Below are 12,747 nucleotides of genomic sequence, written 5' to 3'. Positions count from 1 at the left end.
ATGCCCATTTCTGTGATAGAAGATTGTAGAGCTTGGCATAAGATTTACCAACCATACAAAAACGATTTTTAATAGTTCTAGGTTATTTTAATTGTTGTACTTGTTCTTATTTTAAATCATTTTATGTCTTCTCGAGACCTCTTGAAAGTTTGTTGCGCTTCTTTAAAGGGAGAGTTCGCCCAAAAAGGATTTCATAATTTCTTCACCCTTATGTCATTCTAAATCTGAATGACTTTCTTTTTCCTGCAGAACCCCCAAGAAGATATTTTGATGAATGTTGGTAACCAAACAACATTGGCCCCCATTGACTTCCATTGTATGGATGGACACAAAAACACCTAGACATTTCTCGAAATATCTTCTTTTGTGTTTCACAGAAGAAAGAGTCACATACAAGTTCTGAACAACATGAGGGCGAATAAACGACGAAAGACTTTTTATTTTTATTTCTTTAATGGGCCCTGGCCCCCTGGTTGACAAACAAATCCCTAGTGTTAGTAAGATCCAGGTACTCTTTATAGAAATCCTAATTTCGTACGTTAAACGTCATCTGACATCAGAACGTAGCGGTTGTGTTTATTTGTATGTGTATAAAAGTAGGGTTTTTGGTCTACGGGAAGCCCCGCGGTACGATCACGGCTGGAGGTTCTGCTGTCGGGTCTCCAGCAGGCAACAATTAAGGCAGTGAGGTCACATGGGTTAATTACATATAGTCCCCCACTGCTTCAGATAATCGGCGGGGTGTGCGCACTCCGGGCGAGATGAGAGCGGTGTGAGTTATAAACGCGAGAGGTATCGCGCACAACGTCTCAGCGGATCTGATCACCTTTTTATGAAAATGAGGTTTACACGCTGGTGCGGAGGAGCGTCTCTCTCTCGTTCGCTTCCAAGTTTAAAGCAGAATTGGCAGCTGGCGAGAGAGCGCGCGGTCTCCACCCGCCGATAAAACAGAGCAGCCTCGGGCTATTTACAGCGCGCTGATATGCAGCTGACAACAGCACATCCCACGGCGGCCCGCTGATGCCTCACTTTCTCCCCGAGCACACATCTGCTGCCAGTGATGTGTTAACATTACAAGCTGATGCTAATACTGACCATTATGTGGCACTTCTTTACATTTGAAATGCTTATGGACTGATGTTGAATGCTTTAACGTAAATGCTACACTAAGACAGTTGCTTGTGTTATATTTAAATTACTTACAGCAAGGGGCAGTTTTCTACACTTTTGGCATACCATTTTTTTCTATGAATTTCACCAGTCAATATTTCATGCTCTAACAAGTGTCCAAAACATTTCATGACTATTTTCTGTGTTCATGTAACGTGAGGATAAAAGTCACTGTGTATAAAAGTGTCCGTCAAATAGATAAAGATACAATTTCTACCCTTTCTGTCTTTTCATACTGTACTTTCTACTGTAATGTGAACTGGGGTGATGTGCTTAACTGTCATAAAAATAAGGTCACATGCAAAAAAATCATAGTGGTCCTAAAAACAGACCTAAAGGAATACTTCACCCCAAAATGAAAATGTTGTCATCTTTTGCTCACCCTCCAGTTGTTACAAAGCATGTATTTTAATGAAAGTTTGTTACTAAGCTGTTTTGGGTCACCATTACTAAAGACTCCTATGGGAGTCAATGGTGACCCAAAATCGCTTAGTTACAAACTTAAACATCTTCATTTCTGTTCAGCACAACAAAGAAATGTATGCAGGTTTGTAACAAATGGAGGGTGAGCAAACAATGACAACATTTTCATTTTTGGGTTCCTTTTATTTTCTGTTTCGTTATTACAATCAGTGTTGGGTGTAACTAGTTACTAAGTAATTAGTTACTGTAATTTAATTACTTTCCCCCTGAAAAAGTAAAGTAAGGGATTACTCTTATTTTTTCAGTAATTTAATTACAGTTACTTTTGATGTAATTAAACTAAATACTTTGTGTAATATATGTGTGTGCAATAGTGGAATTGACATCAACATTCAAAGTCTAACTTTAAAATCTGTGCTTTAATATTAAATATTTTGGTCAGTTAATAATACTACTTTATGTAGTTTAATATTATTTATTTGAATGAATTATAAGAGCCGTTTCATGTCTATCCTTGAATCACTAAACTGATCAAGGTTGACATAGAAAGTAATTAGTAAGAAGTAACTAAATACTTTTTGGAGAGAGTAATTTGTACAGTAATCTAATTACACTATTGAATATGTAATTAGTAACTAGTAATTCATTACTTTTTCAGAGTAACTTACCCAACACTGATTACAATACATTTTTTTATCATTTTTAAAAGTATATTAAGAATATTATTTCTTCGGGCTGAAATCTGAACTTGACGTGTTCTCGACAGGATTTTTGTACATCTCTACGCATTCATCACGCTTGCTTTTAGTGTTGTGGCGCCTGTGATCCGGAGCTGTTCATTGACGTTGTAATTGTTGCTCTTTAATGATCCGTCAGGGCCGTTTCCACACGGGACGTTTTTCTGTTTGCGGTTGCGGGCATGATGGGTTGTGTGAGGAATAAGCTATTTGTGAGCATCTCGCCTGACTTGTTTTCCTCTTTTGTCTTTCTCTGTTTTCCACACAGTCCCTGGATGCATTTGTATTTGCACTAAACAAGGAGGGAAGATTTTTGTACATCTCCGAGACGGTGTCCATATACCTGGGGCTTTCACAGGTAAGTTCACGGGAGAATTCCCCACTCCGATCTCTCTTCGCCTGTCGGTGCAGAAGAGAATCCGGACTAATTAGCGTTATATAAAGTCCTGCTGGTTTGTTAGCTTCTGTTTAATTTGCAGCGTTCATCGGCGCATATTTTAAGCAGCGAGAGATGCTCTCATTGGAATGCTAGCGTGTTCCCTGCTCCTGTTGGCTCGGGCCAGGGCCTTTCAATAAACAGCCGGATCGGCGAGGTCAGGCGGTGGAAAAGTGACCTTCAGAACTCTTGCGGTTCTGTCTAGCAGAGCTTCGTCTAAAGCGCTAGCAGGCTTCAATCAAACCAGACACTGCTTCACAGCAGGACGGTTCTGTTCAGCGGTGGTTCAAAAATCCACAAACATAATCAGAATGTTCTCTGGTTGTCCTTCTGCGTGGACACTGATCTTTGTATGATTTGTGTGATGGTGGATACTATCGGATGTGTTGTTGTTATGGCAGCACTTTCTGTGAAATATGCATAATACAATCAGAACGTATAGTTTAGAATATCCCACAATGCATTGCATTCGTTGTCCAGTGATGAAGGAATAAGAAGCGATGTTAACCTTGGTTTTAATCCCTTTGATCGGACTGCCAAAAGTTATATTTCTTTCCATAGATTTCTTTCTATACATATTCATAAGTGCCACTCGCCTTTTTTAAATATGCAACCTAATGAGGTCATGTGACAACAATTTGAATACTTCTCTTACAAACGTTTATCGTTGCATTATGCATGCGTTGCATTATGCTGTTTTAAGGAAATCGTTTTCAGTATGCTTTCTATTGCATTGTAAGCAGCGGGGTTACGTGACTGTCGATTCGCTTTCAACCGGGTTCAAGTGCAACAAATCATCCTCCCCAAGATGTGAATATTGAGTCTTCTAAATTTGAAAAAAGCGACACGATTTGCGCAAGACTCTTAACGCGAAATTCTCTGCCAGATAGACGGATTGAGATATGAATGAAGAAGACTAAAGCAAGCTGGAAATTAATTCAGCATTAATTGATTGATGATTTTTATCAAATAATTGATTAATTCTCAAAATCCTGGCTTTTGGAATTCGGTCTGCTTCGTTTTCGGCGCTATTATCTTTAGGTTGGCCTGCTGATAAAGTGCTTGTAAAGTCTTTAGTCTAAGTAGGTTTTATTATCTTACATGGTTGAGCTTATCCCATAACTCTCGCCATCTTAATTGCTAAACCTTTTTTCTTTGGTTAATCTGTCCTAGAGGCCAAAAATGTATAAGGTGTAGTTCATTATTTTGAGCGCTAATTGGAGGAACAATTTGCCAGCTTTTCTGTATTGACAGTTTTATGTCTTTTCGTGCTGTGGGTTATCTATAATAGACTATATTGCATTATATATAAAGTAATATAAATCATGGTTATGTACCGACGGAGCATCTCAGGTGCGTGTTTAATTAACAACTGTTCAAACTTGAGTTTTAATGCACGTCTTTGTCACTCGTGCAAGAAATCCTCGTCTTATCTTCTTTTAAAAACTAAGCACAAATACATTCCAAAGGTTAAACATTTTTGCATTCAAGATTTAGACTTCTGTTATCATCTCTATTTTTTATTCGTGTTCTTTATTCTGCTCAGAGTGGAATAGAAAACCGCTTTATTCTTATATATAATCATTTCGTATCAGATGTAACAGTTATAGTAACATTAATGTAATGGGGTCAGATTATCTTTGTTGAAGTTTCACCGTGTGTACGTCGGCGAGTGAGCTAATGATGGAGGTTATTAAATATTCAGAGCTCGAACCTTACCGCGGCCATTACACCGGGCACAGTCGATAGCGTGACCTTTAGCACTGCGGCTCAATCATACACCCGTTCGAGAGCTAAAATCCGAGCTTTGCTCTCAGATAGATACTGTAGCCTCGCAGGGCACTAGAGGAGCGCTAATCTCTAAATCGAGCTCTTCCTCGATCCGTTAGAAAGTGGATATGAAGCGTCCACTCATTTCCACCGTTTCTGGGAGAGGCGGCAGTACATCAGGAGTTCGACTGTCTCTCAGTGTTTCGCACTTATATTTCGAACCCGTCGAGGTGATTTACGGAAACGTTTTTCTATAGTAGTATGGTGCTGGTCCGGTAGTAAGGCTATGGCTGGCACATAGGACAGATTTGATGCCTGGTAGAGGTCACACATTATAGGTGGTTCCCATCTGGTGGTTACAGGTTTTGTTTTAAAGGAAAAAATGCAACCGTATAACTAAATAAATACTGCGTATATTCTTCTAGACGTTTAGAGGAGAAATACATGAGATATATTTCATTTTTGATTTAGTGTGCTTTTCACAAGTTTGCATTGTTCAAAGCAGCTTCCTATATATCGCTGCTGTCTTTCTGAAACCTTGTATCTCCATATTTTGTGATTTTGTTTGTTTGCCATAAATCTTTATTATTAGTCACCCTCTATGTTTGTCACTGGGTTTTGCAAATATCTAACCAACAAAAAGTGTTAAAAAGTGCTTGTCAACTATGGCAACACAGTATGTAATCATATAAAAAGTGCACTGTAAAACTTTGCTGTAATTTCACAGCAGGTTTGCCATTAACTTACGGTAGATTTAATTAACAATTTTGTTTTAAGCATAAACTTACCCAGTTTCTATATTTTTCTTTCATAAAACAAGACTAAATGTATTGGGTCACTTTTCTTGTTATGTAAAAGTATTTTTACTAGAAAACAACACAAAAATGCTTAGGAAGAATGTCATTTTTTGCAGTGTTGCTGTGCTAATGCCAGTCTCCTCTTGCTTTTTTTAAATCTTAAAAGTCAAAGTGTTTTAATTTTGATCCAAGTAATTGAAAACAGTACAAATTGGAAAGTAGGATTAAGCAGTAATTAAATCTACAGTAATTTACTGGCAAACCTGCTGCAAAAACTACAACAAAGTTTTACAGTGTACAGTGTTTTTTCCATTTCCTGAAAAACAGTGAATTTGGACATACGAGGATTTAGAAGAACAGCAACGATATATAAATATTAACAGAAGTAGAGAGATTATGAAAAATGTAAAAAACATAAAATGCATTATTTGAGTTATTCTCAACACAATGTATATTGACGACACTTAACAAAAAATTGTAAGGTTTTAATCAGTTTTTATTTAGAAAGATGTTCAAAGTTTAAGCCTTTAATAAAATTCAACTGTATACACTGTAAAAAAATCCTTGCCTTAAATTTTTAAGTACAGTCAATTTACTGTTTAAAGTTTTGGCCAGCAGTGAGTTAATATAACTTAAAACTGAGTTGATGTAACTTAAAAATTGTTGAATTCGTTTATTTTATTTTACTGTAAAAAAAAAGCTGAAATTACCTGTAAAGCCAAGTTACTTGTACTTAAAAAATTAAAGCATTCAAGACGTTTTTACAGTGTATTATTGGCACAGATGTATCTGTCAGTAAAATTCGGATTGTGAAGCAAAGACACTTGAGAAGCCCCGATGTAAAGTTTAAACCTAACGCTGCTGGTTCTGTTGGGGATGTATGTGAAGGCCAATTATATCTGCGGAGTTGCTGAGTTAACCCTTGAATTGTGCCCTTGAAGAAGATGCTGAATGCTGGATTAACACCACTGAGTACTGCAAGAAAAGAGAAAGAATATGAGGAGAATGGCCTTAGTTGTTCTGGATGATAGACCTCTGATGAATATGACCTGACCTGTTTTTTACCTATAGATGTACTTCGTATTTTCAGAAACAGTTTTAAAGACTGTTATACTCTTTTTTTTGACACTATTACATTTTTAAAAGTTATTTTAGTGTATGCCTTGCTGGCCTTGGATTTAGACTTTGAATTGACATATTTCACTGTGAATGCAGCACCACATAAAAGCGAGAAATTTTCTTTTTGCAGGTGTATTTGTCACCCGTGATTAATTTATCAGGCACGTGAAATCGTCCAATAATTGAGGGTTTTATTGAGATGAAGTAGGTGTTAATAAAACAGCTTGTTTTTAAGCCACTCATATGACTAGTTTACGTAATTGAAGACATTTGTCAAAAGGTTTCTTTTTAAGGTACGAAACTTTAAGAATAAATTAGTTACTGCCCCTTCAATCATTCCTATTTCTTATTGGGCACGATTTCCATAACAAAAAGCCCTGAAGAAAAGGAATATTAACTAATAATTCAGTAACCAACAAGCCAGACAGATGAAGTCCCGCCCTGCATCATTTTTTCCAGTTTCACTAAACGGCATGCATCACATCGCTGAATTTAAGCGCATCGTAAATGCATTTTAATTTTGTGCCCAATAACAGAGCAGCAAGGCATCTGTTATTTCAGATGTCCGCTCTATTCATCCTGAGAGTGTGTTTACCCGCTCTCCACATCCCCTCTCCATCCCCTCTCCTCCAGTCGGCGGGCGAGGGATGTGAAATTGCTTTTGCCTCCATGGCCATTGACCACCTCGTGTTAGATTAATGTGTGTAGAGCAGACAAGCCAGCGGATTTTTACAGCGAGAGCAAGCATCCGCTGGCATCGCCGACATTTCCGTCACGCTGAACAACAGCACCCGATGCCCTCGTCTCTTTGATAATACAGTCGACGTGGACGTGTTTCCACGCTCTTATCTCATTGGTCTGTGACTCTGCTTTCAGATTGGTCTGATAATGAGGATGCTGTTTGACAGTACACCAAGTAACACCCCTTTTTCATCTGATTCGTATTATTCCGTTCAACAGATGGCCGCTAAACTGCGTTACAGTGCTAATAGCCGTTATCATTTAGCTCCTGTATGTAAATAGACATATGTTGCCGAATTTTTCACTTGTCTGAGTTTTTATTCCTGTCTGCTCGCCTTCTGCGCTGGGTGATTAGTTCATCTCCAATAATTAATACGTGATGGATGCACGGCCATCTTTCGCAGATTAATGACCAGATTTGTCGTTATGTCGGCTGATGGGCGACGCAAATTGAGAGGTAGCGATAACATCGCGCCACTTGGGGTTTTCCTATTGAGTTTGAAGGTGGTCGGAAGGCAAATCTGCTTTTGGAAAGACCGGGGTCGAGCGTGGCGTTTGTCGGATGACATAGCGCGTGGGCAGCTGTCTGTTTTGTAATTGAGACGTGTACATGGGCGTTTGTGTAACAGATGGCAGCGTGTGCTTAAGCTGATGGCTAGAAAATAATAATTGCATTATTCCGGCCAAAAGGATATTAGCTCCTGGATTATGGCCATTTTCAGTCCGCACCCCTGCCAGTACAGCATATGCACTTGCATGGACTGCATACCCAAGGAAATTGATACATCTGGAATACAGCAACCATCTGAGGTCTCATCTGCCGCGCAGGATTTAGATTTAACCACTTGCGTGAACAGCCGGTTTGGTTCTTCGAACTGTACGAACGCCACATTTGAGGACCGCGTATGATCTTTATAGAAGACAAATGGGTCAAAATTCACATGCGCGGCAATGATACGCTGTTTTTACAAACACATGCACTTAGTTTGAGTAACACAACTACTAACGTGAAGATATCGCCACACGCCACTTATAGATGTGGATTTTCTTACAGTATATGTTGATATAGTATAAAAGCAAACTGCATTGGTCACAGTGCATGTTTTTGTAGGCGAGTTGTTTTCAGTCAGAATGTCTTAAAGCTGAATATTTGTTGCTATTGGGCTTTAAACTTCACAGAGGAATGAGTTAAATGGTGACATCTGTGTTGTAGGTGTCTCCACCAGAGGTATGGATGGCTTTTTTGCCATCATTCTCTTCACGTGCTTCATTCTGGCCAGAGAGACTCAACGAATCAAGACTCAAGGTCTATTAGCATAACTGTCTGGCCAAATGTCTGATCGCATCTTTGTGTGTTCATCGCCCCACCACACCAGCCTTTATCTCTGCTTCCTCTCTCACCTTTTCACACCTGTCTGCATCTATAACATGTATTCTTATGCAACGTAGCGTGACGCTTTTGAAGGTCTTTAGCTTAGTGAAGCTAACTAGGTGAATCTCACAAAAGTAGGCAAGGTCATATTTCTAAGTAAATTGAAAAAAAAAAAAAATACGATATGTACAGTATATGTATGTGGAAAAAATTAAGAGACCCTTTCAAAATTATTATCAGTTTTTCTGAATTTACTGTTTATAGCTGTGAACTACTAACAATATTTTTCCCAAATGTCAAATACAAATATCGTTTCTGTTTGCATTTATTTGCAGGAAAAAAAACTGGAGAACCAGGTCAAAATAACAGAAAAGAGGCTCTGTATTTTTTTAGACCTCAAATACTGCAAAAGAAAACAAGTTCATATTCACTTTTAAGCAATACAACAGTCATAAAAGTACATGTATTTAGGACATGTTTTGAAATATTTGTGTGTCTTGTCATGCTGTCAGTCTTTCGCATTGCTGTTGGATGACTTTACGTCACTCCTAAGGTTTGATTTTGCTGAGATTTAACAGACACTGGACTGGAATAGCCACAATCCATCTAGAAATGCGGATTAAATGAAAATTTGGAATGATCTCATTGGTTTCCCCGGCTGTATGTATTTGTATTTGTACAGTATGTACAGTATAGTTTTATATATAAATGTATATACGTTATATACACATACGCTATATAATTCTTAGTACAATTTAAATATCAATGTTTTTGGTTTAATATAATAGTGTTTAAATTATTGTAAGCATATCCATACTCAGAATTTCAGTATAAATTCAGCAATAAAACAATGCAGCGTTATTGCACCGGCTCTATAACAGCCCATCAAGGTAGACCTGGAAAAATGTTACTAAATAGATAATAAGTATTCTTTTATTTATGATGGCATGACGGCCGAGGGTCAGCATTTGCATGTGAGCCTGCAGCGGTGTGTGGAGAGACGGGGCAGAGGAAGGTCATGTTTAATTGAGCCACCCGCGATCCACCGAGCTCCCAGAACTGCCCCTCCTGTTCCCGCACTCACCCTCAGCTCGGAGCGGGAGTCATGGAGGACCTGTCATATCCCATCATGCCCCTCTGGAACAATTAGACTTTGTGTGCTTTGCTGTTAAAACTCCGCCATAGCCAGTTTTAGTTGTTTTGTTTTTATCAGTAAAGAGGGTGATCTGCGGTTGGTGTTCTTGTTGGTTGAAATTTTTACATTTCCCACAGTTTTGCAAGAAACGACCAGTTCTATATTTAGACCGATTCATTATTCTTATTCAAAGCTTTTATCTCCTCAATTGAGTATACGCCCGCACGATTTAACACGGAACGTGGCTTAAAAACATTATTAATTCACAACATTTAAATTGATAAGTGCCCCGAGCCCAAGACTACAAGGGCACTTTGAAAAGCAAACAGCAGCATGGTGAAAAAATTGATTTTTCCCGCTGAAAATGACTCCACGATGCATCATTTGACTGCGCCGCGTCCAAGTGCTTGACAGAGATAATCTCGGCAATCCCACAGGTGACCTTATCGTTCACAGCAGGGCAGACGCATCCGCTCGCTCGTCTTTGTGCACGTCAAGGTTTCCTGGTGCGACGGTCTTTAGGGAGCCAAAGTTTCAGCCGTCTTCATCTTGATGTCGAACGGAAAACATTACGGAAAAGAGAAAATATCAACGGTAATCTCAAAGCCAACAAAGAGCTTTAATAATTGGATGACGGAAAAATTAGAAGTGCTGTAGATAGTGTGGCACGGCAATTGTTGAACAATAGACAGCGTTAAGTGACTTGACTGCAGGCTGAATGTACAGAGAGGGCTTTAAAAAGCAGACACACAGAGCCTCCCGGAGCGGCAGGGTTTTTAACTCGTGAACAGATGGTTTGCTGCCACATTGTCAAGGTCAGAGAACTTCAGAAGAGTTTTTCATCTCCTTTTGTTGAAGATTCTTTTGTCTTGATAGATGTTGGCACCTTAGATATTAATAGGGCTTTTCTTTTCAACGGTGTCTGCATGCTTTTAAATTAACCTGGACGTTCACCTTATAATGCCTTTTTACTAATAGTTTTAGCTTTAGTTTAGTTTAATATGCTATGCATTAGACCAGCTAAAGCAAAGGAAAGTCACTTTTGCAGTGTGAATGTGTAGACCAAGTAGAAATGTCCTTTTGGAATATCCTTGTTCTCAAAAATAAACTGTAAAACCCCCCCCGTAAAATAGCAGATTTGATTTTACATTACATGTTTTTCTTGTAAATTTGCAGTCATTTCCTGTAATTTGACAGGTTTTTGTTTTAAAAAATTTTTTTAAGTACGTTTACATACAGTTTTTTACATTCTACACAGTACGTGAAGAATCTGTAAAAAATATTAAATTCTGTAAATTTAACGTTTTTACAGTGTACTTCTTTGTTATTTGAAGTATGCATTAAGTATACAGTATAAGATATAAGAAGTACTCTATAAGAAGTATTATAATGGGGTTAATAGGAATACTTGATTCTGATTGGTCAGTTGTGGCATTGTGAAATATAATTGTGTTTATGCGCTTAAATATTATTGAGATTTTCTCCAACGATAACAAAGCAAGTTTCACGACTACGACTATCTGCTGTCATATAATAAAGTAATATACAGTAAATAACTCAAATCAATATATCTTCATTTATTATGTAGCCGTGTGAAAAAGTTACATTGGTTACAACTCCCTTCGTTTTTAAGACTACGTTACTCACTTTTTGAGCAATATTTGTTTGTTTTTTCTATATATTTATATATATCTTTACGTAATCACAGCCTATTACCTACTATTGTCTACAAGCTGTTACTTGCTTTCTACTTGAATGGTGCCATAATCTCAAACAAGCTTACAAATATGAAAATAAAACGACAAAAAGCATTTGTTAAATATGAAAGGCATTTGATTAAATGTTCACTTTAAACAATGTTTAATAATGGCTTGGAAGCAACTGCGCTGTTTAAGTACTAATGCCACAGTAGGTGTGCATTGTGTGCTGTTTCTTTACCCACGTAATACAATAAATTCATAATCATGTTTTAATAATACAGGTAAAACTTCGAAAGCCATTGAACTGTAGAATCAAACTATACCTTTGAGGACAGTTGATTGTTTTTGCACTAAGAATAAATCCAGCTAAATAAGCTAGATCTAATTAAACTGTCATTTTAGCCGTGTGTTGTTCTCAGATGCATAGCATGCACCTGTCTGCGGCGTGGCGCGTTTGGGTATGTGCGGTCCCTATCGTTGATCTCTAAAGGGCTCTTTGATAAGCACAATGCCGTGATTTCTCCTCATCTGCAGAGCGATACGGCCCCTCTCATTTCAGATGTCTGCCTGCCGTTATTAATGTCAGACGGAGGATCTCGCCGATAGCATCTCCCGAGTGCTGACACCAGACTTGCCCGGCCCATCTGTGATCTGATCCGAGATCAGGAATGGGAATATCGGCTGTTGTATGTGAGTGAGGATTTGATTGAGCTGATAATTGAAAGTTGTGTTTTATCAAACCGAGTTTGTTTACATGACACGAGGATCATGTGTTTTATGAGCTGTAGTTTTAAGACGTCCAGAAACACTTGTCAAAATTCAATACGGTGAATCTCACAAAAGCACATTTCATCCTAGAGTAAAAGGGAAAAAATATATTTTGCATTGAAGAAAATGAAGCCATTTGTAGCACCATTAAGATTTTTGATGATAATTAGGCCCATTTAAACCAAATAAATCTCTTTACTCGTTTAAAGTTATTTCAATGATTTTAATTTCAATTAAGTCATTTAAATGTTATGACAAATGTTAAATGTGTTTATTTACAGCCGTACTGCAAATAATATGCGTAAGTACTACTTAAGGTTAGAATTCAAACTTAATTTTTGATGTATTAATCATCATTTATCATAAATTTATTTTGATTTAGAATCGATCATTGTTTTTTCACTTTACAGGCAAAGGTATAGCAATATTTTCCTTATTTGTCATGAATATATCCCTATACATAATATTTTAATTGTACTAAAATTGGCTATGTTTTCTTAAAGCAAAATAAAAACTGTATTATTAATTCATAGCGAAATCTCGACAGTCCTCTCTGACATGTTGATGTTTCTCCAAAAC

General features: G+C 37.7%; 1 protein-coding gene across 7 annotated transcripts in view; it reads left to right on the top strand.

The window, feature by feature from the left end:
* The window catches only part of LOC130560294 (neuronal PAS domain-containing protein 3), a 235,165-nt gene that overhangs the window by 146,083 nt on the left and 76,335 nt on the right, over positions 1–12,747 (top strand). For 6 of the 7 annotated variants that reach the window (XM_057343995.1, XM_057343994.1, XM_057343993.1 and 3 more), the window contains one exon: positions 2,599–2,688. The exons of the other annotated variant lie outside the window; for it this stretch is intronic. In XM_057343995.1, the coding sequence (XP_057199978.1) occupies positions 2,599–2,688 (90 nt within the window). The remainder of the gene's footprint in view (positions 1–2,598; positions 2,689–12,747) is intronic. 7 annotated transcript variants of the gene reach the window in all.

The sequence above is a fragment of the Triplophysa rosa genome, linkage group LG10 (assembly GCF_024868665.1).
Source record: "Triplophysa rosa linkage group LG10, Trosa_1v2, whole genome shotgun sequence".
Lineage (NCBI taxonomy): Eukaryota > Metazoa > Chordata > Actinopteri > Cypriniformes > Nemacheilidae > Triplophysa > Triplophysa rosa.
This window is presented reverse-complemented; position numbering and strand designations above follow the sequence as displayed.